The sequence below is a fragment of the Acanthaster planci genome, linkage group LG04 (assembly GCF_054643075.1).
Source record: "Acanthaster planci isolate LZ-2023a linkage group LG04, COTS_SCS, whole genome shotgun sequence".
Lineage (NCBI taxonomy): Eukaryota > Metazoa > Echinodermata > Asteroidea > Valvatida > Acanthasteridae > Acanthaster > Acanthaster planci.
Window position 1 is genome coordinate 11905112 of NC_141780.1, and position 26271 is coordinate 11931382.

Consider the following 26271-nt stretch of genomic DNA (forward strand, 5'->3'; position numbering starts at 1 on the left):
GGCAATCACTGCACCACATTATGCCCAACAAACTGTTCTTCTCTTTGACGTTTTTAATTATCAGTCTTTTCTTGTAATTATTAGAATTCTTAACAAAAACATTAGGTGCAGCACTGGGACAGTGCACTGCAACTTTCTGCTCTGTCCTTTCTTGACCCTATCAGTTTTGCATACATTTGTACAAAATTGCTGCATCTTCCACGTCATACATCAGTACAATGTACATGTAGTGCATCTCATGATCTATGCTCTAGCAATAATCCATGCAACAAAGGATGCAATTCAGAGTGCTTAATGAAAGCACAGTCCTTTGGTGACTGGAGCTACTGCCTTGAATAACTTAAAATTGATGTTTTGAAAGCGCTTTGTTTAGCATTTTAATTACATACTAGTTAAACTCTAGTTCTTTTATATCCCCAATACACTTGTGCTCATGTTTACTAGTTTAATCCTCTGAATTTCTGATTTTCAAAATTTTACTTTGCATTTCGAATTTTGAAACAAATTATGTAGGGAATGATAAAAATATGAATGATAAAAATGATAATAAAGATCAACAAAGAAATTGACTGGAGCGGGATCAATAATTTCTTTGTTCATCGTTATCATTTTTTTGGATATATTCTTAAATTGATATCTTTATGTCGCCCTTAAATCTGTTTGTTCTTAACAGCATGTTCATACACTTTTTTGTCATGTTACATTTTTACTTTAATCACACATGTACATGTACATGTACACCTGTACATGTATGTCTGCAATGATTATGTTGTTAACTCATTTTATAGGCCTACATGTAGTTTGACATTTTCAGTTTGTCTAGTTTAATAATTATCTCTTTCATGCACTCACAATTAGTTTTCTTAATTTCCTATCATAATTTCTACACTCAAGGTCTCTTGGAAAACTACATTTTATGTGCACGGCCAACCCTTGCATCTTGTACTGTTACCCTTCCTCCATATCAGGAATCAGCATGATAGCATGGTAACATTGTGCTATCAGTTGATCTGGTAAAAAATCTCCAACTTCACTTTCTTTTTTGAAACAATCTTCCACGCCCACGAATTGCACAGAACAGGCACTGGTCTGAAGGAGGAATTAAAAACAGATTGTACAGCAAGATCGAGCAATCGTGCAAATTCTGCCCAGTATAAAACACTCTACATAACAGGTTAAATGTTTAAAGTGTATATTTACATCCAGTCACACATTGCTTTCTGCTGAACAGCCCCCCATTACACTAATACAATACCACATGATTGCTCTATTCCAAATAGAACAGGCATGTGGTTCTCAAGTTCCCCCCCCCCCCGAGAGCACACATTAACGGGATTAAATGCACAAAAACTTTCTGTTGATCTTAGAAATTCTTACTGTGAAAAATCTCAGTCTAATTCTTCGCCAACATACAGTACCAGAAGGTTGTTGAGATATTAATCAGAAAAAAGCAAAACTCTGTAATATACGTTTTTTGATGTTCGCAATGCACCTATGGGGGGAGAAGCGAACCAGTCAGAAATCAATTTACACTTTCCTTCAGAATGTATCTGCTTAATATTATGCAGACTCCATAAAGACTAATGAAAGCCATGTTTGATTCAATATTTCGTTCTTTATTCAGAACATCTTCAGGAATTCATTATCTTTATTCAGAAATTCATCATCTTTATTCAGAACATCTTCAGGAATTCATTCCTGAAGATGTTCTGAATAAAGAACGAAATATTGAATCAAACATGGCTTTCATTAGTCTTTATGGAGTCTGCATAATATTGAGTTATCTGAATATTATCAGTGGATCACCTACATGTATCTGCTTATCACCTGAAATAGGCATGCAGTATTATACAAGGAAGATTTTCAAATTAACAAATAATTTTTCAAATGCACATGTATGTAAGAAGAAGAAATGACCTTTAATTGTATTTTTTAGTGAACCAGTCACTCTACAGGCTGAAAATAAACATGCCTAGTCAATGTGGGATGAATGAGCTACAAGTTGTGATTTTGATTGGACAATACTAAAGCATTAATATTCATGATCTTAGTCAAAGCATGGAGGAGGAAGGAACACCTTCCTCCATGGTCAATGCACAACCAATGACAAAAACTTGTGTTGTTGGAAGCGGTTCCCCAAATTTTCCTTTTATCCCAAATCAATAATGCAACACTGTCAACAGAAGGCTTGCCTTGGAGTATGAAACAAAATAGAAACAGATTAACATTTTGCAGGTACACTTCTTCAATAGGGTTGTGTGTAAAATGCATTGCTTGTCAAAACCCATAATACACTGTGAACGTCAAAAAGGTTTATGATGTGTTTGAGTCAATTTAAAATTAACAAAAGGAGAAAACCTTTACTGTAGGTCTAGGCCTATTAAGTAGGAATTCTTAATTTTGGAGGGGCAAAACACATGAAAAACTAACAATCGTTGGAAATAGGAACAGGAGTTAGTGGTGTCTGTATATGGAATTCTTTCCCTTCCACTTTACACTACATAATAACGTTAGAACTGTAACGTTTAACAGAAAATTCTCTTCAGCCGCGGACGACAAACTCACAGGCTTAACCCTTATTGCTGGTAGTGATTGTGATACCGCTACTGCATGAGTGATTTTGGACAATGGTAGAAAGGCATTATGGGAAGGAAAAAGGAGCAAACATTGCCCCCTTTTCCTTCTCACAATGCCTTTCTACCAAAATCATCCATGCAGTATCAGCAATAAGGCAATATGTTTTCAGTCTTTTTTCTTCCATCCCTGGACATACCGCGCTTGAAGTCAGGATGCAAGTTAACATTCTTTCCTTACAGGACATTGAAACAGCTTAATTAATATCGCATCTTACCACTAATCTGACAGATGTAGTAAAGATATGCTAGGACTAGCCTTGCGTTATTCATGGAGAATCATTATTCAGCTTCAGGTTGGCGTGGGATTCATTCCCGTACGAAGTACAGCGTACATGCAGGCCGACATTTTTGTATGTACTGTTGCAAAGCAACGTACATACTGCAACGCTTGAGGGCGCGCTAACACTAATAATCGGGCGTGGTGACCGGTGTGGGGTGTGAACTTGAAAATAATTATACAACTCTTGAAATCCAGAGTTTTGCGGTGGCACGCTTACTTTTTGTGAGGATATAATTATCTTTCTAAGCATTTTCAGAACCAAGCACACTCAGAAAGAGATATCCTTGCATGGTACTACCACAAACCTTATAACTAACTTGATACCTTCACTACGAAAACCTTCAAAGCTTATCTCTTGATACTTAAAAATGAAAAAAATATGTATCTCATAAAAAGTTAAAACAAACTTGAAAAAATGAATCTTATAAAAAAGGAATTCTTTAAATAAATAAAGACATAGAACAATGTTTCTAACAAAAGATCCCGTAAGAACCAACTGGAGAAGATATTATTGTTCAAACATGGTTCAAACGAACTTTGGGGAACAAATTTTTCTTATAAACGAACTTCGAAAAAATATATTTAGTAAAAACGAATGCTGAGAAAACGAACTTTATAAAACGAACTTGAAAAACAATATGTGACTTTTTAAAAAAAAAATACATACTCAATTACACTACAGGGCTTTCGTAATGTCTAATGTGGTGAATGATGATGGCTGTGCGTGAAGGGAGGCCGCGGGGAGGGAATGAATGATTTCCGACTACCTCCTCTCCATGGACCCTTATCGTTAATATTGACCTCAGCTCTGTCAATTGTCCATCCTATTACCTAATCCTAAAAAAGGCCTGTAGATAGGCAGTGTTTCCGCCGGATGCATTTATATACAGATATATTTGGCAGCATTCAGGTTGGGCTTAGCCTAAACCATAGACTAGTTCGAACCATGGTTCACACCAACAAGCCGAGTTGCAATTGTAGGGAGGTAGGACTTGGAAGTATAATGTTAAAAGTGGAAGGACTGGTGGCAAATCTGGTTGAACTGATTATTACATAACGCGTGATGAATACGTAGTTAGCGCCAGAGCTCGGTAGGGCAAATTATAGTATAGACCTCCTCCAGGTCTATGGTATTGCTATGGCATCTGTAGGCAATTCACGCAACCGCATGTATTGGTACTAGTTCTTACACACTAGCCAGTTATTTTTAGATGACCTTGGCCTGGCTTGGCTTCGTGCCGTATAACATGCAGGGCTAGGTAATTAGGCCTGTGCACTACCTGTATACTGACTGTTCATGTTGATACTCTGATACTGAACAATGCCATCGTGTTGTGGCTGTCTGGGCGCTCTTGTGTTATCTCCATGCTAATTGCTAGGATCGCCGAGGATTGTTGTAATAGCGGCCTATCATCTGTGCTAGTGCTGTGTGTGTTCCATGCATGATCGAGTTTAATCTCTGAACGGTCCTACTAACATTCATTTTCCACGCGTAGCAATTCTACCCAACACCCGGAAGAAAGTTTACCCCTGGGAGCCGGTTTGTGGAATTTATTAATTCAAGTAAGTAGGACCATATAAGCCTTCTCCACGTTTCACGTGTGCAAGTTCAGAATAGGCTTTGACAACAATGTTGCGTAACGTTTGGCAAATGGATGCTCGTGATTGTTGCTATTGTGTAGACAATTTTTTCTCCTCTAGCTTTGTTCACTTACTCGCACAGGCAGGGGTGCTAAAATCAACATGGCAACTGAAAGGGAAATTAGCTATTGATACCAGTGATATTAGTGAGGCCAGTGAAAAACCACTGCAGTGGGGTGTGGACTCAATAGGGTTAGAGGAACAAGTAATGTTTTGATAGGTAGGGAGAAACCTAATTGACTCCTTTAATGTTAGATATTTAAGATTTCATTATATAATCTGATAATACATGAACATGTGAAAATACATATGAAAATACATGGATCTCTAGTGTTCCACTCCCCCCAAAAATTGTATTCATTTTCATGCTGTAAAAGATGTTAACAACATGTACTATAATCCCCTGTATAAATTGGATGGAAGGCTTCCACTTTGATTGATGAATGTGCAACATACCTCCATGGTTGAACAGCCACTGACCAAGAGTTTCTGAAGGGTGCATTATAGTGTGGGAAAAGTTTGAAGTAAAGAAATAAATGAACAGTTGACTGTATTTGATTTCTGAACTATTCATAGAGAGGCTCCATGGGTTGCTCTCACAGAGGGCATTTTGTGGAAGTACAGAGGGTCTACGTCATGTAGGAACAAAGACCTATTCTTGGTGACTAGACTGAGGGCACACTGTACAAGTCCCCAATGTTGAGAAATCTTTGCAATGTTTAGCTTAGAAGTCAGCTGTGTGGCTCATGCCTAGTGGTTTGCATTTTGCAAGGAGACACCACACTGTGGACAGGTTCAATAGAACTCAGTTGTATGGCTTATGTCTAGTAGTGGCTTAATTTGGAAGTGGAGATTCACCACTGTTTACAGGTTCAAAAATGTCTTCGCTGAAGCCAGTCAATCATTGTTTCTTCAAAAGTATAGCCTTTTTTTAGCACTTGAGATGAATATGTGATGCATTCAACAACCCTTTCAATTATCAGAGTTTCATTTTTGCTCTTAGCTTTGAGAGTTATGGCTTGCTTTTAAAGACTAATAAAGTTGCTGAAATTATATGAAAGAGATCCAGGTTGACTTTCTTTCCCTGATGAGTATATAAATAAATGTGCTGGTACCTGCCTTTATGTGAAATGTGAAGCATTTTGAATGATGCCCTTGCATCCCTGTGCATCCAATTGTGATGGCCCATTTATGTGGTCAGAACAAGTGTGAAGCAAGAGTGGATGTCATTTTTTAGAAATTCATCGTATTTTTCTTGGCAGAAAAACCACTATTTAGTCGATTTTCTCTCTGAAATCGCTTAGTTTTTACTTTTTGTGATCCACTTTGAAGATCATAGCACTAGCAGTGAATTTTGATTTAAAGTTCTATTTTGCTCAATCTGAAGCCTCACAGATGTTACCTTCCTTTTTTCAACCTTCCATTGCTTAGAAATGTATCCACAAATATATACATGTATGTAGAAACAGTGGTACATGTACATGTACCACAGTGTTCAGATTCAAGTGACTGTAGTGGGTCTGATTTTTGAGTTTGACTATAAGGTCATCCAAGCTCCAATGCAAGAGAACCAAATTTTCCAACAACTTTCACCAATATGTGGTCTTGACCAGATTTCATGCTCTGTTTTGTGATACCAGTTTAACTTTAACTGCTGTTTCAAAAACTTCACTTTTTTGTTTCTTACCTATAAATATACCCCCCCAATTTTTTGGACAGGGGATTTGGGCCATAGAATTGCCCCCTGTTTTTTTTGTACTAAGCAAAAATAAAAATGCTTATCATCCCCCATACAATCATTTCAGAAACAGGTGCTAATCAGGTAACTCAATAATATATTGTCAGTCGTCATATTCAGTCTTCAGAGAAGAGATACAGATGAAGTACAGGATAAGAGTGCCATTATAATATTAAGATGTTTTCCATTAAATTTGGATGATTTTCAACAACTCTGAATTACTTCTTTCCATTTCAATACTATCATTTTTCAAAGCCAAGCATACCTACAGGTACTGTATTACACATAAAGGTTTCATCTTGAGGAAATTGAATAAAGGAATACATATTTAGTCTATTCTTAGTTAACTCGTAATAGTATACATGGCGATAATACCATGTTATGAGGATGGGGGTGGCTGAGGGGCTCCAGTGATGGTGCTACATGGTTACCAGCCCTCTCCCCCGTAACTCTCAGTGGTCATCCCCCATCCTTCCACTCATTCAACAACACATGTTTACACTGTTATCTGCTCTATAGCTTAAAACTATGTGAAAATGGCCTGTAAAACTCATCTGGGAAAACACCCTTTTACCATGCTTTTACTGAGACTTGGATGACTTAATTGGCAAGGTCAGTGTGATGGGAAAGGGTACACATGTACTGTAGGTGTGAGGACTAATCAGCCTCCATGTTGAAAAGGAACATATAAGTAGGCTTTTTCACTGGTCGTGTCACCTCTTCAAAATTCAATAGTAGGGACTCCAAGACTTCATCTTTCTAATTTCTATGGAAACACCATTCAGAATGAAAGGTATTGACAGTAGTGTGCAACACAATGCTTCTCTGGCAGTGCACAACTCAATTGGGGCAGCCTCCTCCTCAGGGCATGGTGCAGACAGTTCAAACACTGGAACTGGAAGGTCCCAGGCCAAACATACAAAGTTTTTGAACAAAATACCACAACCTCGGTCCTGTACAAAGTTGGATTTAAGTTACATGTAGAACAAATGTCGACCCTTGGTGGTCGTTTGGTTAAAGATACGTGAGACATCTCTTAATGTATTGTCACTTTTTTACATTCCAAGATAATTTGTAGCATAATATTTGTTTAACTTGTAGGTTTTTGCAATGTCTTGCACATTTTGATAATATCCCCATGAACATGTACATTTGGGCAATTTCACTCGTAACAGACTGACACATCGGCAGGCGTTTTCACAATGTTTCCCATCTGTAAAGTGACTATAGTAAGGTCAGGACCTAAACTCAAGTGTATTTTGATTCATGATAAGCAGCTTTACATTATGCAGTTTTTCTGTCAAAATGTGTTCTTTCCGGGAGCCATGTTAGGTTACTGTATGTGTTTCCATGGTAACAGACTGACAATTTTGCAACCTGGCTTTTATTATGTTAGTGTTAAATGACAAAACTCTCTGAAGTTTGCTAATAAAATGCAATGGTGTACTGAAGACATGATAAGGGTAAGTCCCTGCTGTGTATACATGTACATGGTGGTGGTTTGCCTGAATCACTATTGGATGAAATAGTGGGATAATTACTACATGTGCATGTATGCTCAGTAACAGACAGATATCTATGGTAACAGACAAACATCGTCTGAGTGTATGTGCAAAATGCATCCTAAACCAATATCCAAATGCAAGACTCTTTGTCAAGTTCTGACCCTAAAAGCTTTTGGTGTTTTAAAATCCTTTTGTGCTGCAGAAGGGAAATTACATATTTTTATCTGTTTTGGGGGGGAAAAAGTGCAAAACTGTTCCGGTATGATATTTGCCCCCAAATTTGAAAAAGCACCACCATAGTTGCCTGAGGGTGGCAAGGAGTGTTTGAATGGATTTCTATTCATCCAAACATTGTTTGTGCTTTATTTAAATGTGTTAGGATGGAAAATGTAGAAGTTGTGCTAAAATACTGTAATTTTTACCAGAAATGAGGGGAAAACTAATAAAGCACCCCCTTCTTCTAATTTCAGTTCACAATATTAACTATTACCCACATACAAAATCATGTACATGTAAAATTTGAGGAATTAGGGCAATTTGTACAGTTGAAGCAGTGGCAAAAACCCTTCATCTGAGACCACAGCTGAACTGCAAACTTTACCCAGAATGCTTTGGATTCACAGCCATAGATTTGCACATACATGTATGTCAGGGCAGTACCACAAGTCAGTCTGTTCTCGTGGTTAATTTGAATAATTAACAACAGGTGTGTAAGTTTTCTCTTCCATATTTGTTTAATGGGACAACAGAGAATCCAAAAATGAAATTGAATGTAATTTATTCAAATGGCAGAGAAAAAACCTTTTTGATATTTTGGAAACGTACACGTAGCGGACTGACACATTTCAGCGAAAATTTTACATCTGTAGGATTTTTAGAATGGTATGCATTTATAAAGCAAGGCTTTTTGTTCAAGAATTTACAATATACAAGAAAATCTTCCAGAATTCTCTGAATTAATAGATGCAATATCACCGAAATGGCAATTTATGCAGATTTTTTTTTGAACCGAGTAACTGTTTCTTTAACTGTGTATCTGGTAAATTGTTCATTTAAAATAGAATTGAATCTTATTTTTGAAATCTTCAGCTAAGATGCTTCAAAATGGTAGACAATATGACTATGCAAAATAAAAACCAATTTTTAACCATCAGGTTGGCATTTCCGTGGAATTGCCCATTTATATATTTCAACATCATCTTGCATTGCTCTTTTCTGGAATCGATTCATAGATTTACGCTTACCAGCTATTAAAGGACTGTTTACCTGGTGATCTAAATTAAAATCCTATCTCTTTGGCATCCTTACAATTTCTAATGCTGTGCAGAAATCCAGTCCTTTGCTCTTTCAATTTCAAGTGGCACAAGTCCCCATGTTGAGTATTTTTGGTTAGGATGCAAAACTGCCAATGATTTTAAAAGTTCTGTGAAGGTTTAGGTTTAAGGCTTACTCTACACAGTCCAAAAGCCATGCAAACTGTGCACTAGTGACTGCTGAAATCATTCCATGTGTAGGGATTATGTCTGACGCCATATGGCACATTTTCCACTTGGGTTTACGCATTTCCTGTCTATTGATTGAAAATCCTACATTCAGTAGTGTGATTGAACTCAGATTAGTGAAATTTACCCTGGCAAAAAGATTTGGAATTTTTGAAAAGTCATGATGTTTGCTGGTTTCACCATCTGAATTTTGGGTTTTGAAAGGTTAAAAGAAGATTTTTTAAGAGAATGGAACTTTTGAATGTACATGTGCAGTATCTTCATGTTGTTTTAAGAATTTAAAAATGTTTCAGCTCTTATAAAAATGAAATGCCCCTTTTTCTGCCAGAGACCCTCAGATGCATGTATGTTCATGTACATAACATAATTGGCTCAATTTAAACAGCATATGATGTATTGCAAAATCATGAGACTGTGTAAGTTTGAAATGACATTTCCATTTGGAAAACAACATTCATGTTACTTTTAAAGTATGATTCTAACAAATAAAAAAATTTTAATTAACCTTTTTATCAATGTGCACCCTCTTGAATAATGTCAATGTTAATCCACAGACCACAGGCCACTAATTTTCTAAGTTCTTGGCAAGTAATTTACTATTGTAGTGCCGGTGGGTCCGGCCGGTGGGGGCGCCAGCTCGGACCCGCATGGAGTTGATCCATGATCCGTAGGACATGCTACACTATCATCTAAAAGAATCAATACACCTAAATGTAATACACCTGTGCCGGGGATATAAGGGAACATCTCAAACAAGTTATGTACAGCTTGTAAACTTGTGAAATTACTCTGACCCTTTTGTAAAAAACCCAAACAGCAGACTTTTAACATCTAACATATCTTGCAGTTCTAGCCCAAGCTTTAATACCACAAAATATCGTTCATGCATTCACTGCCATATTGTAAAAGGTATTAAAAACATAAATGACTGAAAAGGGAGTGCTTGTTTGTACAATCTGTATTTATATTATTGATGGTCTATGATTTCTTTCTTAAGCAGTCGTGAGCCCCTAACTTGGGAGATATTTTTGCTGTGAATCTTCCTGATGTCAAACTGTTTCTGTGTTGCTTATCCTTTGCAATGCAAACATGTACACAGTTTGGATCATCAATTAAGCCTTTACCTTCCTCAATCCCGTAAAAGCCCCTAAACATAGGGTGAACCTTGAATTGCTGTATTTCAAAAGGATTTGCATTCCTTGAAAACCCAAATTGTCCATCTCTGCACCAAAAAAAGTTGAACTCGGGAAATTCCCTCAGTTCTACCCAAATTTCTGAATATACACGTATTTTATTATAAATGTACCAAGAAAATTCCCCCTGAAATTTGAAGTGCAATATCACTTCCCTCCTAAGGAAAAGTATTATTAATTCACACACAACCAGAAACGTATGTGAATTACAGTGATGGCATGATAATACAGTGAAACTTTGGACTTTGCTGATTGGTATGACAGAAACTTTGTATTATCAGCAATTAAAACAATGAACAAACAAATTGGACCTAAATGCAAAATGTATTAACAGCGCTTTCAAGGGATGACTGTGTTTGTGTCTGTGCCATGTAAGGAAGCTTTACACTGAACAAAGGTCCATGCCAGCTATCCCAGCCTTTTGTGTGTGGAACTTGTTTGTGAGTACATGTACTGTACATACTGAACCTTTTGTGTGGCATACAGACTCTGCAGTGTGTCATCAAATGAAATCACTGACCTGGAGCATGGTGATCTGACTGCTGCACAAAGGTTCTTGGAATACTACATATGGCATATGTTATCATGAAGCAATAGGTGTGGCATTAATCTTAGCCTTGTGGCATGTTGAATACACAATAAAACTACAAGCTGTTGATGTTAAACATCTGTAAAGTACATGCTGGGGTTGCTGTTAGCATCACTTCATTTATCTGTGATGTAAGTCAATGTAGCAAGTAGGAAAGAACTTCTAATGATTTGAAGAAACTTGTGAAGATTAGCAGACATTCTTGATTTATTATACAAATGGTTGGCAAAAATTCCAATCATGGATGCCACTCATTTTTCCTTGTAGTAACCCATTAGCTACATGTATCTGAAAACAATAATATGCCCTAAAAAGTTAAATTTACCTGCAGAAAATTGAAGTATTCAGTCAGAAATACCATGAAGGTAGAGTTAGTACACAGGGTGTCAAGCAGCATGAAATTCTCTCCGAAAGGTGAATGCTCATGGGTACAATGTGAAGAATAATTTTTGGACATGACAGATTGTACATTTAACTTTGCTGGGAGGTAAATCGCATGTATAACATAAATTACTTGTTTTTATACAACACCGGCATGAATCATTTGTAAACCTTGTGTTTTGGTTTTACCTTGTCAGTCTTCAGTAAAAATACATTATGACGTTTTCACTCTCTGCCCTTTTTTAGTGTATGCTTAAAGAGATGAACCTGTGTGTCTTACAGTTTGCTCTAACCTAATTTCTTTCTGTTGCAGCATGTACAGAAGCATAACCAGTATATATACATGTACTTATTGTGTTCAGATATTTAGTATTTGTGTGAAGAGATCTTGAGCTGCCGGTGCACTCACCATGCTCACACACACACATGTAGCAGCATTGTTTCTGACATACACATTATGTACAATACAATGTCAGTGACGGTCCAAATTTTCACAGACTGCAATATATTGCATAACTGGTATGGAGAATAAAAGGAGTTCATCGTCCCATTGCCAACCTACTAGTTATCTTGTTGTGACGTGGTATGAGATAACTCATAGCTGGCATAGTGGAATAATCAACTCTATGTCATTGCCAACCTACTAGTTATCTTGTTGTGACGTGGTATGAGATAACTCATAGCTGGTATAGTGGAATAATCAACTCTATGTCATTGCCAACCTACTAGTTATCTCGTAGATAATTTTTGCTTCATAGAGTAATTATATAGAAATGAACGTACCAGTACCGCTGTACAACACATACATTAGACACCTGAAAAGTACCTATTAAATATGCTTGCATGCAAACAATGCTTGACAAATGCCCAGTAAAATTACTGGCATTTGCAGCAGTCAACCTGTTAAACCATAGATCTGTGAGTGACGTCCTGAAGTTCCTTAACCCTAACAGTTCCAGGCATTGTTTGGCTTAGAGTACTCAGTACTACAAAATACTAAGTAACACTCTGAGCCTGAAGGATCTAGCGCTACAAATTACTATTTCTGGCTAGGTTTATTCCGTTCTTACTCTTACAGAGAACAATGAAACCATGCATTCACTGTGCCACAGCACTGTATGGTACATTGTCTTCTCTATTGTGTTTTATGGCTTCAGAGAAGAATAATGCCATGTCGTCTTCCAAGTGACAGGGCTGAGTACTACATTTTACTACTAAGTAGTACTTTGTAGCATTCGGGACTGTTAGGGTTAATTAACTTTTGCTATTTGCATCTAAACTTTCGGACTTTCTTCATGGGGTGTTTGTTGTCAGCTTCATTGATGAGTTTCAAACTCACTTTGAGTTTATATCCATAGCCCCCTAGTGTAGGTGTAATACATTGAAATTGGAGTACTGAGGACTGTTAGCATTTATAGAAATAATGAGAAATGTAAATGTCTTTAAATAGTTTGAAAGGCAGAAGGTGAGTTTTGCAAGTCGAGCTTGATATTGGGCCCAGAGTCTGTGGCATATCTACATGTAGGTCAAGGGTCCAGGGGATGCTATGAAACTTTTCCTAGAATTTTTCATCTGCAAAGAATCACCCCCCTCTAAAAGAAGGTGTTAATATAGGCTATAACATGCTGGAAATATGTCTGTGTATGGTGGTAAATTGATCATTAACAGGGATAGTTTGATCTCTGTAGAATTCCACTTTCTGTTTAGTTTGGGGTTAAGCATGGTTAAAGTGCTCAAGGGAAAGAATGAAGGTGCTCCATGTTTAAACATGTAGTTGAATTAGGAATCCTCACTAATAGATCAGTGTTTTGTCTGATTTGGTTCAACAGAAAGCAGGATGACATGTTACCCCCCAGGCAACCACCCCTATGTCAGGGACCAAGGTAGGACACTCATTATTGTTCAGTTTAGTTTTATTTTGTTTACCCTTTACCCTTGTTTCCATCTCTAGCTCACTCCTTTCCCACACTTCTTTGAAACTATGTATGGAAATATGCAACTTATGCTGAAATCGGCTGATTTTTCTCATTCCTTGCTTCTCCGATGTACCATTACAATTAAACAAAAGTTACGTGTGGTTTGTAATTTCCTTGTTTTTTCTGAATTCCCATTTGCATATCCACATACATGTATAATCATGGAGCTGTAGTAATTAGTACTAAATACTCGGTGCTATTGCATTGCTTCAACCATTGAGATACGTGTACTTCTTGGACATCTCCCCCAAAAGAAATTAGTAACAAGTGTAAATTTAAATGCTGTGATGTGACATATTTAAATGTCAATTAATTACCAAGCTCATCATCAATTCTGTTGAATTTGCATATTTGTAAAAAATGTTTTGGGTCATCAGTATTCCCCCCCCCCGGCCAAAAAAATTTCAAAGACTTGATATTTTTCCCTACCTAGATATTGTCTGAAAAAATCACCATTTCTCGAATCAGAATCCTGTTTGGAAAGGTCACTCCATTTTTTCCATCTCATTTATTTTCCTAAATCATGAGGACTGTCCCAGTTGTTACCCTCACTGAAACTGTTGTTGGAAGTGTGTGTTGGGTTGGATTGGGTTTGGGACTCATTTAATTCTGCTTGTTGAAAGTTGATGTTCCTTAAGTGATGCTTTTTCAAAGGGACACCATCCAACCCACTTCTTGTATTGAATGAAGACTCCAGCTAAGAAAAATGGGATTAATGTTTTGGCCAAGTTATGGGGGGGGAAACAGAGGTACTTGTAAATGTACAGTGTATGTTGCCCATTGCAATTCACATTACTGTGACTATTTTAATGCAGATGACATTCACAAACTGTGTAGTGAAATTTAAGGCCCTGTCTGAATCAGCTGGTTGTGGCTATGAGCAACAAACATGTCCATAGGATGTGGCTGCAGACTATGTGGCTGCATGCTGTGGGTGCATGCCTTGGGTGCATGATTTGGACCTTTGCAGTACCCTCAGATCAGTAACAAGGCAGTAGCACAGTCACATCTCTGCTTCCCCATTACCTATTCCATAGCTATCCATATATGTGTATGCACTGTCACTGGACTGTACCATGAAATTTGCAGAAGTCATGTATATGCAAGATGATGGTGCATAAAAATTACATGTTTCTTGCACTTCAATCAGATTGTCAGATTTCATACAAACTTGCCATCATGAGTAGCATTTGGGTTCTAAGAGTTTTCACTTCAAATGCCAACTATGTGGACCTTACTGTTCATTTCCTTTACCTATAGAATACGATCAGCGTGTAACATTAGGCCATGACCGTTCCAGTCTTCATCAGGCAGCCCAAAAGGGTTATCTCTTCATGTTGCACTCACTCATTGAAGACGGTGCTCGCGTTAACATCACAACTTATAATGGTGTGACCCCCCTGCATGATGCGTGCAGTTCTGGCCATGTCTTCTGTGCTAAGAAGCTTATAAATGCTGGTGGACAGGTATTGTGTGATCCTTCTTTTCATGTTGTTTCTCTCCCCTCCCCTTACCTTGTATATTTTCAGCATTCGATGTTTTTGATAGGACCAGAGTGCATCAGGCAGCGAGTAGTGGTCATCCACTGTTGCTTCAATCACTCATTAATGAGGGTGTGTGTGTTAATAGTCCAAACTGCAACGGAGTGACGCCATTACATGACGCGTGTCAGACAGGTCACCATGTCTGCGCAAGTAGGATCATCCGAGAAGGGGCCAAGGTACAATGTTTGATCACTGCTCTTATGAAAGATGGGGGAAAAAAAGAAATCCCGAAGGTAGGTTACTACTTGCCAAGAAAATGAGCCTGCATGTGAAAATTGTGACGTCACGTCACATATGCATCCTGCGCATTTGCAATGTTGAACACATTCCAACCCAGAGTGAATTTTAGTGCAGGTGTTTTATGATGTGAAGTTTGCTTCACTTTCATCTTTACCCAAAGTATGAATCAGCTTTAAGTTTGGCTTTGGATTGGTCATCAGTGCAAAAGGATGTGGTGATCTTTATTTTTCATTGACTTTCCTTGCATTAGTACAGTATTTTAAGTATTTGGATAACCTCAAGTTCTAAATCCTTTCAAATCTGCCTGGAAGTTTGAGGGTTTTATGGGAACACAGCAAGCAGAATGCAGCCACTGTTATCACATGGGTTTGATGCTGCTTGAAAGTCCCTTTTTTAACATTCTAGATATATGCATTGTACTCTTTGTGAAAAACTAAGTTCTGAAAATTGTCCAAAGCTTATCAGCTTTGGAAGGTAGATACATGTAGCATTAGCTGACTTTTGGTCAAGGGAACTTAACTTCAGATATCAATGAAACTCCTGTTTTTTCTTTTTGTGTATAGTTGAATGCAATGGACATAGACTGGCATACTCCGATGACCAGAGCATGTGCAGAAGGAAAGAAGGAATGTGTAGAGCTGCTTGTTCAGTCGGGGGCCAAGCTAAATATGGAAAGTGAACAATTCTCACCCTTACATTGTGCCGTTGCCAAAGGTAAACAATATAATAAATCCATGTACATAAATCCAGTAATATGACATAGGTTAAGATACCACTCATAAAATAATTTCAATAGTTAAGCAGAAACAGAAGAATACAATTTTAACACACCAATTAAAATAAGAATAACGTCAAAAACACCATAGGAGTGACAGGATCAAGAAAATAGTAATCCAAAAATGTACGGATACAAATACACAGGAACAATCAACAAGTTAATAAAACACTTAACATTCCATGGAAGAGGAGACTTTTGTTCTTCTAATAAAGCGTCCAATCTTGAGCTCCTTGAAACTTAATCATATGGGGGCGTGGCAAGACAACATTGCCCACAGAGCTATTTCTAGTATTGTAAGAATAAGATTCTCTAACCCAAGTAAAAACATCACATAGATGTCCTGAATGACACCCACCAAGCATTTAAATACCTACATGTACATTTCGGGTGAAAATCGCATCTGTCTGACAGAGTAACCCAACCCAAGGAATTCAGTACAATTGATAATGATGTCCTAAGTGGAGCCCAAAGAATAATCATTCTGTTAAGAAACTCATCTAAGCGTTGTAAATTCAAATTGGAATTATCGCTCCAAACTAAATCACAAATCATAAAAACAAATGGTTTAACTATGAAATTGAGTGAAAAAATAGGAAGAACTGGTTTTTCTCTGTTAAGAACCCCAATATGCTTATTAACTGCCGAGATAATGTGATTAGAATGATGATTCCATTTTAAGTTACAATATACTTCCAGATATTTTGTGCACGAAACGTGCTGAGAGACTTGCATTATTGACATTGACATCAATATTTGGTTGTCCATTTTCGACAAGTCTTTGAGCTGAACCGATCAAAATACATTTAGATTTACTAGTATTTAGACAGAGTCTATTACAAAGCCACTGAGAATTTCTTTCCATATCCTGATTTAAGCACTGATTAATGTTAGCAATGGTTTTTTTTGGATAAAAATAGCAGTGTCAATAGCATACAGTACACATTTTGAGCGTTTAATAACTGATGGAAGTTCATTGATAAAAATCGAAAAAAAGTAATGGTCCCAAGATTGTTCCCAGTGGTACTCCAAATTGAAGTGGCTCTGACACTTTGGATAAGAAACCACCGACTCTTGTACATTGCCTTCTGTCTAATAAGTAAGATTAGAACCACTCAAGTTCCAGACCACGTACACCATATTTCTCTAATTTCTGCAACAAAATTGCATGATTAACAGTATTGAAAGCATTCTGTAAATCAAGGAAAACAGCTTCAACAAATTGGCCAGCATCTATTTTTTCATGTAAAAAATCAGATACATCAATTAATGCTGTACGTGTTGATTGATGTGGTCTGAAGCCCGACTGAAACTTTGTAAGCAGATTATTAATACAAAACTATGGAGCTGACCATGAACTACGTGTTCATCACAGAAGAAATTACAGAAACTGGTCTTTACTGATTACGATCATTGGCATATAACTTTCTTTTGTTCACGAACCTGCCACAGTGCACTACTGACCTCTTTTCAATAGGAGCCAGATTAGCGTGCAGCAGTGCTGTGTGGCTCATCGCTGCAGTGGTGCAGCGCTTTTGTCCCAGGTGGTAATCCGCTCGCTCTAAATGCCCCAAACCGCGGTATACTGTTTCAAAACAAGGCTAGATTATCTCCACTTTTGAGAGTGAAAAAATGCCGGTAATTCCAAGCAGCGTGGTATTTTGTTCTGAGTACAGTCTGTTGTTACAAGGCCCAGTTCCCTCTGTCCCATTTCAGGTTCCCGGGCTCCAAAACCTATGTGCACGAAAACAGGTCCCCAGCAGCAAGTGGTTAAAAAAGGTCCATTAATACCATCAAGACCAAAAGCTTTCCCAGTGGTTGTACCTTTGAGAAGTTTATAAACATTCCTAACAGATATTGGAGAAAAAGTAAACATTACAGATACGTTATTCGCACTTTGAGTCGGGGCATTGAAGTTGCTAGTAGGACCAGGATCTTTAAGAATGCCCATGAACACTGTAATATCAGCTGGTGGGTTGTGCCAGGGTATGAGAAGAGCGACTGCTCCATGTCTTAGCCACTTGGTAACTGCAACTTTTGTAGTAGAATAAAAACTAGTTCAGTTCAGCTCGAGGGTTTAGCAGAGGAAGATGCAAATGCAATGCAGTGTACAACTGCAGATGCAGTATACAAATCTTTGATTTCTTGCCATAGTCGTTAGTTAAATAGAAGTGACGCCTGAAATCATAATATTGGCAGTCCTTTTATACTTAGACTTAAAGAACTCTGTCTTTTCCTGTACATCTCATTTTCCAATCTGCCTCCCTTGGTAACCTACATGTACCTACTGAATTAAACTTTATTTTTGTCACATGTATGTTTTCCACTGGTAGAATGGGACATGATCCCCTGGGCCTGCATAGGTCTGTTGCACCTTGTGTATAAAAAAGTGTTTTCTTCTTGCAGGGTGTTTAGATTCAACGAGTATTCTTCTGAGTGTGGGAGCTGAGGTGGAGAAATTGGACCAGAACAGACTGGGAACACCTCTACATGCGGCTTCCTATTGCCATCAGACAGAATGTGCCAGGTTACTGCTTCAAGCAGGTATGAATTGACTCCATGGAGCCAAGTCACCTAACTGTTTCTACTGTTTCTACATTCCATACGCACAACTCTTCAAATGAACACTCTTTGTTTCTATGGTCCTCGTCTTTGGAACAGTTTAGCCACGGCGTTGAAAACGAAGTCCTCTGTGGGTAGCTTTAAATCTGGTTACAAAGACTATGTTGTCTCCCAGTACGTGTCATAATCATGCTCCCTGATTTAGCAGCCTTTTTGTTGTTTTATTTTTCTTTTGTATTAATTAGCTGTCTTTTCCATTTCCTATTTTACATAGTGCTTCTGTTGCTCTTGCTTTGATTTACGACATCATCAATCTTGTTTAGATAACATTTAATGTATTCATCGTTATGTTTTAACATTCATCCCACGTGTATGTCTTAGTTCGAAAGTTTTTCTGTCAATGTATTAGTTTGTCGATTGGATCTTGTTTTGTTTTGTCAGGGCATCTTATATATAAGCTTCCAGCTTCCTAAGATGCCCCTATATTGCCATCTTCATTCCATCTCTGTATATATCCCTGTCAAGTTTTCTCTGTGTGTATATACTAGTAATATTGTACTAAATATATCTCCTGATAATTAATTTATATTATTTTTCTATATGGCATTATGGAAATAAATGTTGTTGAATGAATGAGTCAGGATTCGGGAAGAATATAAGCTGAAAATTCCCACGGTTAGGGTTAAATTTCACGTAGTCTCTTTTGATTTGTTTTTCGTCTGGGTGAACCTAAGGTGTAATAAAACTTGTCAATGTATTTCTTAGGAGCCAGTCCAAATACCACACGGCCAGAGGATGAACAGACTCCATTACATGTTGCTGCTTCAACATCTGCACCAGCAGAAACAATCACCTTGCTTTTACATCATGGAAGCAAGTTGACTGCTAGGGATAAAGACGGAAAGACGGCCCTAGACTTGGCACCAGTAGACAGTGAGGCCTATGGTGTACTTAAACACCATCAAGGTAGGCATCCTATTTTTTGTCATGGGTTATTTTAGCGCATGGTCTCTTGTTGCTTTGGCAGCTCAGGCCTGTTGCCTGACCAGAGACGAGGGGGGGTTCGTCAAACCCAAAAGTGGAACTTTTGGCACTGTGAACTCATATTTTTATACAAAGGCCTATCACAATGTGCTTTGGAAAACAACATTAAAAAGTTGCATTTCTGTCGTGAACCAAAGGTTGCATGTAAGACTTATACACTGTAGTTTTCAATATTGAATAAACTAACAAATAATACATTGATTTCAAACCCTTTGAAATGCCTGAAATGTGGATATTTGCCGGAATTTCCTGATGGTACACATGACTAGAGATTGAATTTATTAATATGCAGAATCATGGTCACCTTGAGCTTGAGAATCAACGTATAAGCCGTGGCTCGTATGCAGAATATTACGGTTTATTTAAAATATTCAGTAGTAAAAAAAAAAGACGGTACCAACAAGCGGAACTCAGAAGCGACCCCCAGCCTGCAACTGTTTCTGAATCACCTTGGGAACTACCCAGCACCAACTAGGTACCGGTGTCTCTGGAACCCTAAACTTTTCCAAGTCCTGCAAAATCCCTCTAGATTTTTAAACTTTTTTGGTTGAGAAGAAATTCACAGCTTATAACTGCACGTTAGACTTGTTAGGATGGGAAAAGTACCATTGGCTTTGTGCAATGTGGAGGACATTGGAAGATTTGGAAAGATTTCCAGCAAGTGTTCCACAGCCTGCACACTTGCTGTGCTGTAATCATCTCCATTAAAAAGGCTTCCATCGGCTCGCTGAATCCTCATCGGGGTCTTGCTGTAAACCCATGGTGGCACCTTCACTGTTTTCTAACTCTATCTACGGTATCTCCAACACTGCTGCCTTGTGATGTTCCCTTTTATTCAAATTTCTGGACCAATCTGCTGAATCATGCATCACAGCACATCAGAACGTTCTTCAAAATTGCAACATTTGCACAAAAATCCTGCCCCCTGATGGTTCTGCACAACATCACAGGGAATACAGTTGACTCAGCAATACAAGCTTGGATAAGACAAGATTCCGGTTAAGACGAGCGTACATGTAGTTTGTCAGTCCCGACCAAAGTTTGTACATTCCTATGAAGAAAACAATTTTTAATACACTGTACGAGCTCGGGTAATACGAGATTTCAGTTAAGACAAGTGCTTTTTCTGGTCTGGTCGAGTGCAGATGCATTGTTATCTCTCTTTGTAGCACGAGCATTTTTAAAACAACTCATCAGTCAATGAACCCATTTGAGTACAGGTGCTGTTGTACTAGGGACGGTGATAATGCTCGCTTATCCCTGATAAGTTATGGGGGCATTTTAGATCCCCAAGCTATCAAAGGATTTTCTTTGTGGGAGCTCTCATGCTGTCCAATTGGAATGAATACGACAGATGGTTGGCGTTTGCAATTCCTAGGCCACCAGATGGCCCGATCAGAACATACTCATTACAAACTAAACTCCCACTAAAACACAACAAAAAATGCCCCTACCCAACCTATAAACTTACATAAAATTCATTTGTCATTAAAATGTGTTTTCTCTTACCTGTAAATGTCATATTGGAAGTCAAATTTATAGGTTCTAAATCCAAAAAGTTAAAAAAATCTTCATTATCCTCTAAAAACATATTACCCAGGCCAAACTTATGCCTTCATTGTCCACCAAAAAAATCACTGGTTTTCTTCACTTTGTACATGTATAAAATTACATTTCTTTAGTCGGTCACTAACTAAAATATTAATGTACTTACTTACGCATTCTCTTGCAACAGTGACAACACTGTGCTGGTTACTTCACATTGACAATTACTGGTGATGAGTCCGCTTGACCTGTTGTTGCAGTTTATTTAGTCGGTCACCAACTAAAATATTAATGTACTTACTTGCGCATTCTCTTGCAACAGTGACAACACTGTGCTGGTTACTTCACATTGACAATTACTGGTGATGAGTCCGCTTGACCTGTTGTTGCAGTTTATTTAGTCGGTCACCAACTAAAATATTAATGTACTTACTTACGCATTCTCTTGCAACAGTGACAACACTGTGCTGGTTACTTCACATTGACAATTACTGGTGATGAGTCCGCTTGACCTGTTGTTGCAGTTTATTAATTTTCTGCTTCGTTCTTCTCAACTGCAGTATATAATACATGCTTTATTACAACTCTTTCTTAAATCTGCATGTACATTACACTTTCATAAAGAACATGTTCGAACTAATTTGAAAGCAAATTCATCACCCGTCAATAGTAGTATGACCAACAAATGACACATACGAGTGGGAAAATACTTTTCGCTAAAGATGAGGTTCCGGATAATACAAAATAATTAAGTAAGTCCCGAGGCCCTCGTATTAATGAGAGCTGACTGAACGGGGTATTTTCCTGATGTAGAGTGATCATGTGACCACAGACCAGGTTTATCTTACATGTATGTACCTGGTATGTATCACTCCTAACCCTGAAGAAGGAAATCCAAGGGCTTTACCCTGTACCAACAGAGGGCACTGTTCACTGAATTGTTGGGTGCACATTTGATAGGTTGCAAATTACAATGATAAATACCTGTACAAATATTAAATCTATAAAAATGTATAAATTGTTGGAAAGGGTAAGGGAGGTCACTTGATGACTTTTTGGGAGGATATCAGGCCGTTAAAAATGTGATATGGTCAGTGTGGGTTAAATTGGCTTGCAAGCCCGGCCCACTCAACATACATGTACATGCTGAACTGCACCTGGAATTATTCTGTTGTGTAGTGTTGGTTTGAACAGTATGAGTCAGGGTATCACTGCAGTTCTTAAGAGAGTTACCCAGTGAACGTACCCAGTGAATGTACTAACATACACTTTGATTTGTTTTACAGACATAAACTACCCTTTATTTTTTACTTTGGCAATAATCCTGTTTTCTAATGTACAAGTGTTATAATTCAATTGAAGCTGTTTTATGAAGTGGAGTATTTTACTTTTGTGTTTTTCTGTCCTCTCAGAAAATGTGCCTTTACTGTCTGAGCTTTGTCGTGGGTCTGTCAACAAGTCTCTGAATGATGATAGAAGCTCTATCATGTCCTTGCCACTCCCAGAAGGAATCAAGGCCTTTTTGGACTACAGAAAGTGATTCCAGTGACCACAACCATGGACAAACGCGATAGTACCTCATTTGCATATTTATATACATCAGGGTTGGCTACTTTCATGACATTTGTAACTTGTATTATTATTTTTCATAATCTTGAGTTTGGTTTTTCATTTCTATTCCGATGCCCTTTATTTGTCTCATTGTTCTTCTGTGCAACTATCAGTGTCAACAGTATTGAAGTTGAAACCATCACAAGACCAGACAGAAGACCAGATGCAAGACCAGTCATAAGAAACAGGCAAAATAATGATGAAGGATTACTTTTCATTTGAATAGCTAATCTTGAGTTTTGAAATCAGACTGGCGTTCTTGTGTTGGTCTTATGGAGAGGTCTTCTGGGATCTGGTAATGGTTTTTAGTGGTCTCCACTACAGTTCCAACATATTGAGGTCTGAAACTTTTGAAAAAACAAAAGGAGTAAATATAAAATTGCAAAACATTCTGAATGCTGCATTTTTCTCAAATTAAAGTGAACAGCAAGTAGGTTGTGGGAGGTGGGAGTACATGTATATGAAAATATGGATGCAACTTGAATGCCTGAGAGAAAAATGCCCTGAAGGTTCGAAGGTCATAGAAAAACATTAGGCCGTGTCAGAATTTCTTTTGTATGTTTAGCAAGAGTACATGCACCTATTTAAAAACTACTAGCTAGTGGTTTGAGTCATTTCTCATGGACGTGTGTGTTGTTGTCAGCTCTAGGCAGCCAAATGATTCAGACGTGTTGCTGAAATAGATATGAATTGAAATGTCAAGTGTGGTGGAAACATATGGAATCACTCAGCAGAGCTCTATGAGTCTTTTTTTTTTCCCAAGTCCCATTCTATTTGGCTGTAAAGTTGGAGTCAAGCCAACAAGTACCGAGGCTATATTAATCAAGTACATGTATATGTACTTAAAAGGAGTAAAGCATATGAGGATGTTGTCACACAGTCTTGGATATGCAAGTTCTTGGATATTTTTCAGCATCTCTGTTCTCCCCTAAACACAATTACTTGTTAAGCAGTTGTGGGAACAAAGACAGATCTTGTGGTAACCCAAAACAGTATGGAGACAACATTTTTATACCCACAAGTTGGTCTCAACTTTGCTATTGCAAAAGACATAATCCTCTCTATGTGGCAAAATGCTCATTCAGGCTTATTTTGCCAGGCTTAATTCCTACATGATCACCTTCTCTCCTAAAGCTAATTGGTGGACTTTGATGGAAACTCTGCTGCTTCTTAGGTAATACTGATAATAATAACTCACAAGTGAGTGCTTTTATTAGGATTTTTGACCAATGAAAAATACCAGACCTGCATCTATGAATATAGACTACTGAAGCCTGAGGTCATATTGTAATCCAGAAAGTGTAGTGCATTATGAAGGGAGTACACGGGTTTGTTGGTTCACTCTCTGCTTCTTGCACTAATGTCTTTCACACACGTGATTGTGAGCATGACATACGCGCTTTGGTACCCTATAGGAGCAGCACTGTCCAGAATGGAGTAGAAATTTTGGCAGTACACCCGAAATTTAGAAAGGATTAAGCTTGAGTTGATTCCAGCTGAGCCCTGGCTAATTAGGCTAAACTCTCATATACATGAAACTTCGAAGGTGTCATCTTAGGCATAGGTTTTGTATTGCAAATGTGAACCTCTCCACTGTAGTGAGCTAACAGATCTTGGAACTTCGGTGTCAGGGTCATTTTATTTATTTTTATTATTTTTTGTTGGGGAGTGTAATTTACTAACACTTCTAAATTAAGCATTCCTGTAGATAATGTCAAAGGAAGGTAATGCATTCTGGGATATCAGCCTCTTTATGGGCGTGACTTAAGTGTAATGCTTTGGCAACATCTGAAATTTAACTTCAAAATTAGGAATGAAAGTTTCAATCTTATAATTACGAGTAAAGAAAAATATTCTGAAGAGAGCAAAGTGCCGTATGTAATTTTTAAATTTGTGCCTTAACCAAAGCAACAACTGTAAAAGTAGTTGACTTAGTATTAGAATATATTTAATAATTAATGTGATAATTATTGTCAATTTTGGTTTAGTGAACATTAATTTTACACACCAATAATGTATTAAATTCTTAAAATTCTACTTTTAACGCACAAATGTTTAGTATGTACATTTGTTGTCAATCTTGTGTCATCATTTTATTATTACAAAATCATGGCATACTGTGATAAATAAGTACATATAATTTCAGGAACAGTCCATGACACTTTGACACTGTTCTGTGCAAAAGTACAACTCCTTTGGTGGTTTTAAAACATACAAATTTTTAATGTTATTATAAAAAAATATTTTTCATCTTTCCAATGCTTGGCTTGACCCTACATTGGTAATAATGCTGCATGTTCTCTGCCATCGTTACGCAAGGCAGTACTATAAATCATAATACCCCTAGATCAAGATGTGATGTTACATTCACATTTGTGTGTAATGCTAGCTGATTCTCGCTGCATTGGAAATGCTTGTAATTCAAAATGACATTTCTCTTACAAGCAGCTGTGTGTTGAGTAAAGCATCTGTGTATCTGCCTTTTCGTCTGATCAGGGTTTTGATCAGTGATTTGTTTGTCAGTCCACTGGCTCAGACCCACTGGCGTCATCTTCAGCAGTAAAGCAGTCATTAAGTGGTCTGATTTGAATCTGTTATATGTGGAAGAGTATGCACAAAGACATGCATGACAATTACTAGTGCTCCATATGTTAATCTGCATGCCCAACAATGTTTCTAGAGAGTTTGGATTAATGAAAAGGACAGGAAAAAAATGAAAAAAATGAAGTTCTAAAGATATGGAAATGTTTTCTAATCTCTGCTAATGTCTGAGCTCTGCTTGATTGGATGTTGGCCTCCTGAACTGAAGGACATCAGCTCAATATAGGTCCATGGTCTGCTTCCGATTGTCAAACCTGGTAACATGAGATTAAACACTGGGGAGTTCATGCTTGATTTGGCCCCAAAGGCTTCCAAATTATTTCATGTAACATTCAAGACACCAGGTTGTAACGTGTGTTACATACTGGTATAGTGCAAAACTTGTGCACAAATATAAAATTCATGTAATTCAATTTTTAGAGCAGCTGAGGGTCTGTCTTTTTTTCTTAACAAAACTTTGTCTTCAAGAAGACATTTGTCCAAGCAAATGTACCAGTTCTTAATAGTTGGATTTTGCATGTTAGAATTGGGTGTACATGTAAGTTTAAATTACATACATCACCCTGCCACACTTACGCACCATAACCTCAGAAGAAAATTGGTTACCTGCAGATGTCTAAGAATTTGAAAAAAAGCATGATGTCTTTTATCATTAAAAAAAAGAAAACACATCTGGCTTGAAACATAAAATACCATAATTCACAACTCTGAAAGCCAGGTTAATCTTTGCAGATTTCTTTTCACAAGGAGTCCTTGTGTGTACGTGTGATTTTTTAAGTTAAACATCCATATCATGGGGAAGAGCACATAAACGTCTGAAAAAAAAAGTGGTACCTTTTAAATATATAGTAAATCAGTTTTATGGTTTTAATGGAAGGTTTGTTATCGAATTCCAGGTAATTTCTTTG

General features: G+C 37.6%; 2 protein-coding genes across 7 annotated transcripts in view; one reads left to right on the forward strand and one right to left on the reverse strand.

Moving 5' to 3' along the window:
• The window catches only part of ptpdc1 (protein tyrosine phosphatase domain containing 1), a 25484-nt gene extending 22482 nt beyond the window's left edge, over positions 1-3002 (reverse strand). Inside the window, exon 1 of one of the 2 annotated variants that reach the window (XM_022245547.2) lies at positions 2898-3002. The gene's annotated coding sequence lies outside the window, so the exon portion shown is untranslated. Of the gene's footprint in view, positions 1-2851 lie in introns of both variants that reach the window. The other variant, XM_022245545.2, reaches the window with a different exon arrangement.
• Positions 3003-4008: 1006 nt separating this feature from the next.
• Positions 4009-26076, forward strand: LOC110984886 (uncharacterized). Of its 5 annotated transcripts, none has more exons than XM_087135855.1 (7): positions 4009-4479; positions 13295-13348; positions 14971-15218; positions 15789-15939; positions 18407-18544; positions 19328-19528; positions 22564-26076. In XM_087135855.1, the coding sequence occupies exons 2-7, from the start codon at positions 13303-13305 to the stop codon at positions 22689-22691; spliced, it is 912 nt and encodes a 303-aa protein (XP_086991981.1). In that variant the 5' UTR covers positions 4009-4479; positions 13295-13302; the 3' UTR covers positions 22692-26076. The 5 variants fall into 5 exon arrangements, with proteins under 5 accessions (XP_086991981.1, XP_086991983.1, XP_086991985.1 ...); XM_087135857.1 differs by lacking the exon at positions 14971-15218 and adding an exon at positions 14702-14907 and having other exon boundaries at positions 4012-4479; XM_087135859.1 differs by having other exon boundaries at positions 4013-4479; positions 14971-15161.
• Positions 26077-26271: the final 195 nt, after the last annotated feature.

What these genes read in the sequence shown, in the direction of transcription:
- LOC110984886 (XM_087135855.1), top strand. Translation starts at nt 13,303, where the DNA reads ATGACATGTTACCCCCCAGGCAACCACCCCTATGTCAGGGACCAAG. An exon ending in GAAAAAAAGAAATCCCGAAG is followed by an intron (nt 15,219 to 15,788) that starts GTAGGTTACTAC and finishes TTTTGTGTATAG; the next exon opens with TTGAATGCAATGGACATAGA. An exon ending in TGTACTTAAACACCATCAAG is followed by an intron (nt 19,529 to 22,563) that starts GTAGGCATCCTA and finishes CTGTCCTCTCAG; the next exon opens with AAAATGTGCCTTTACTGTCT.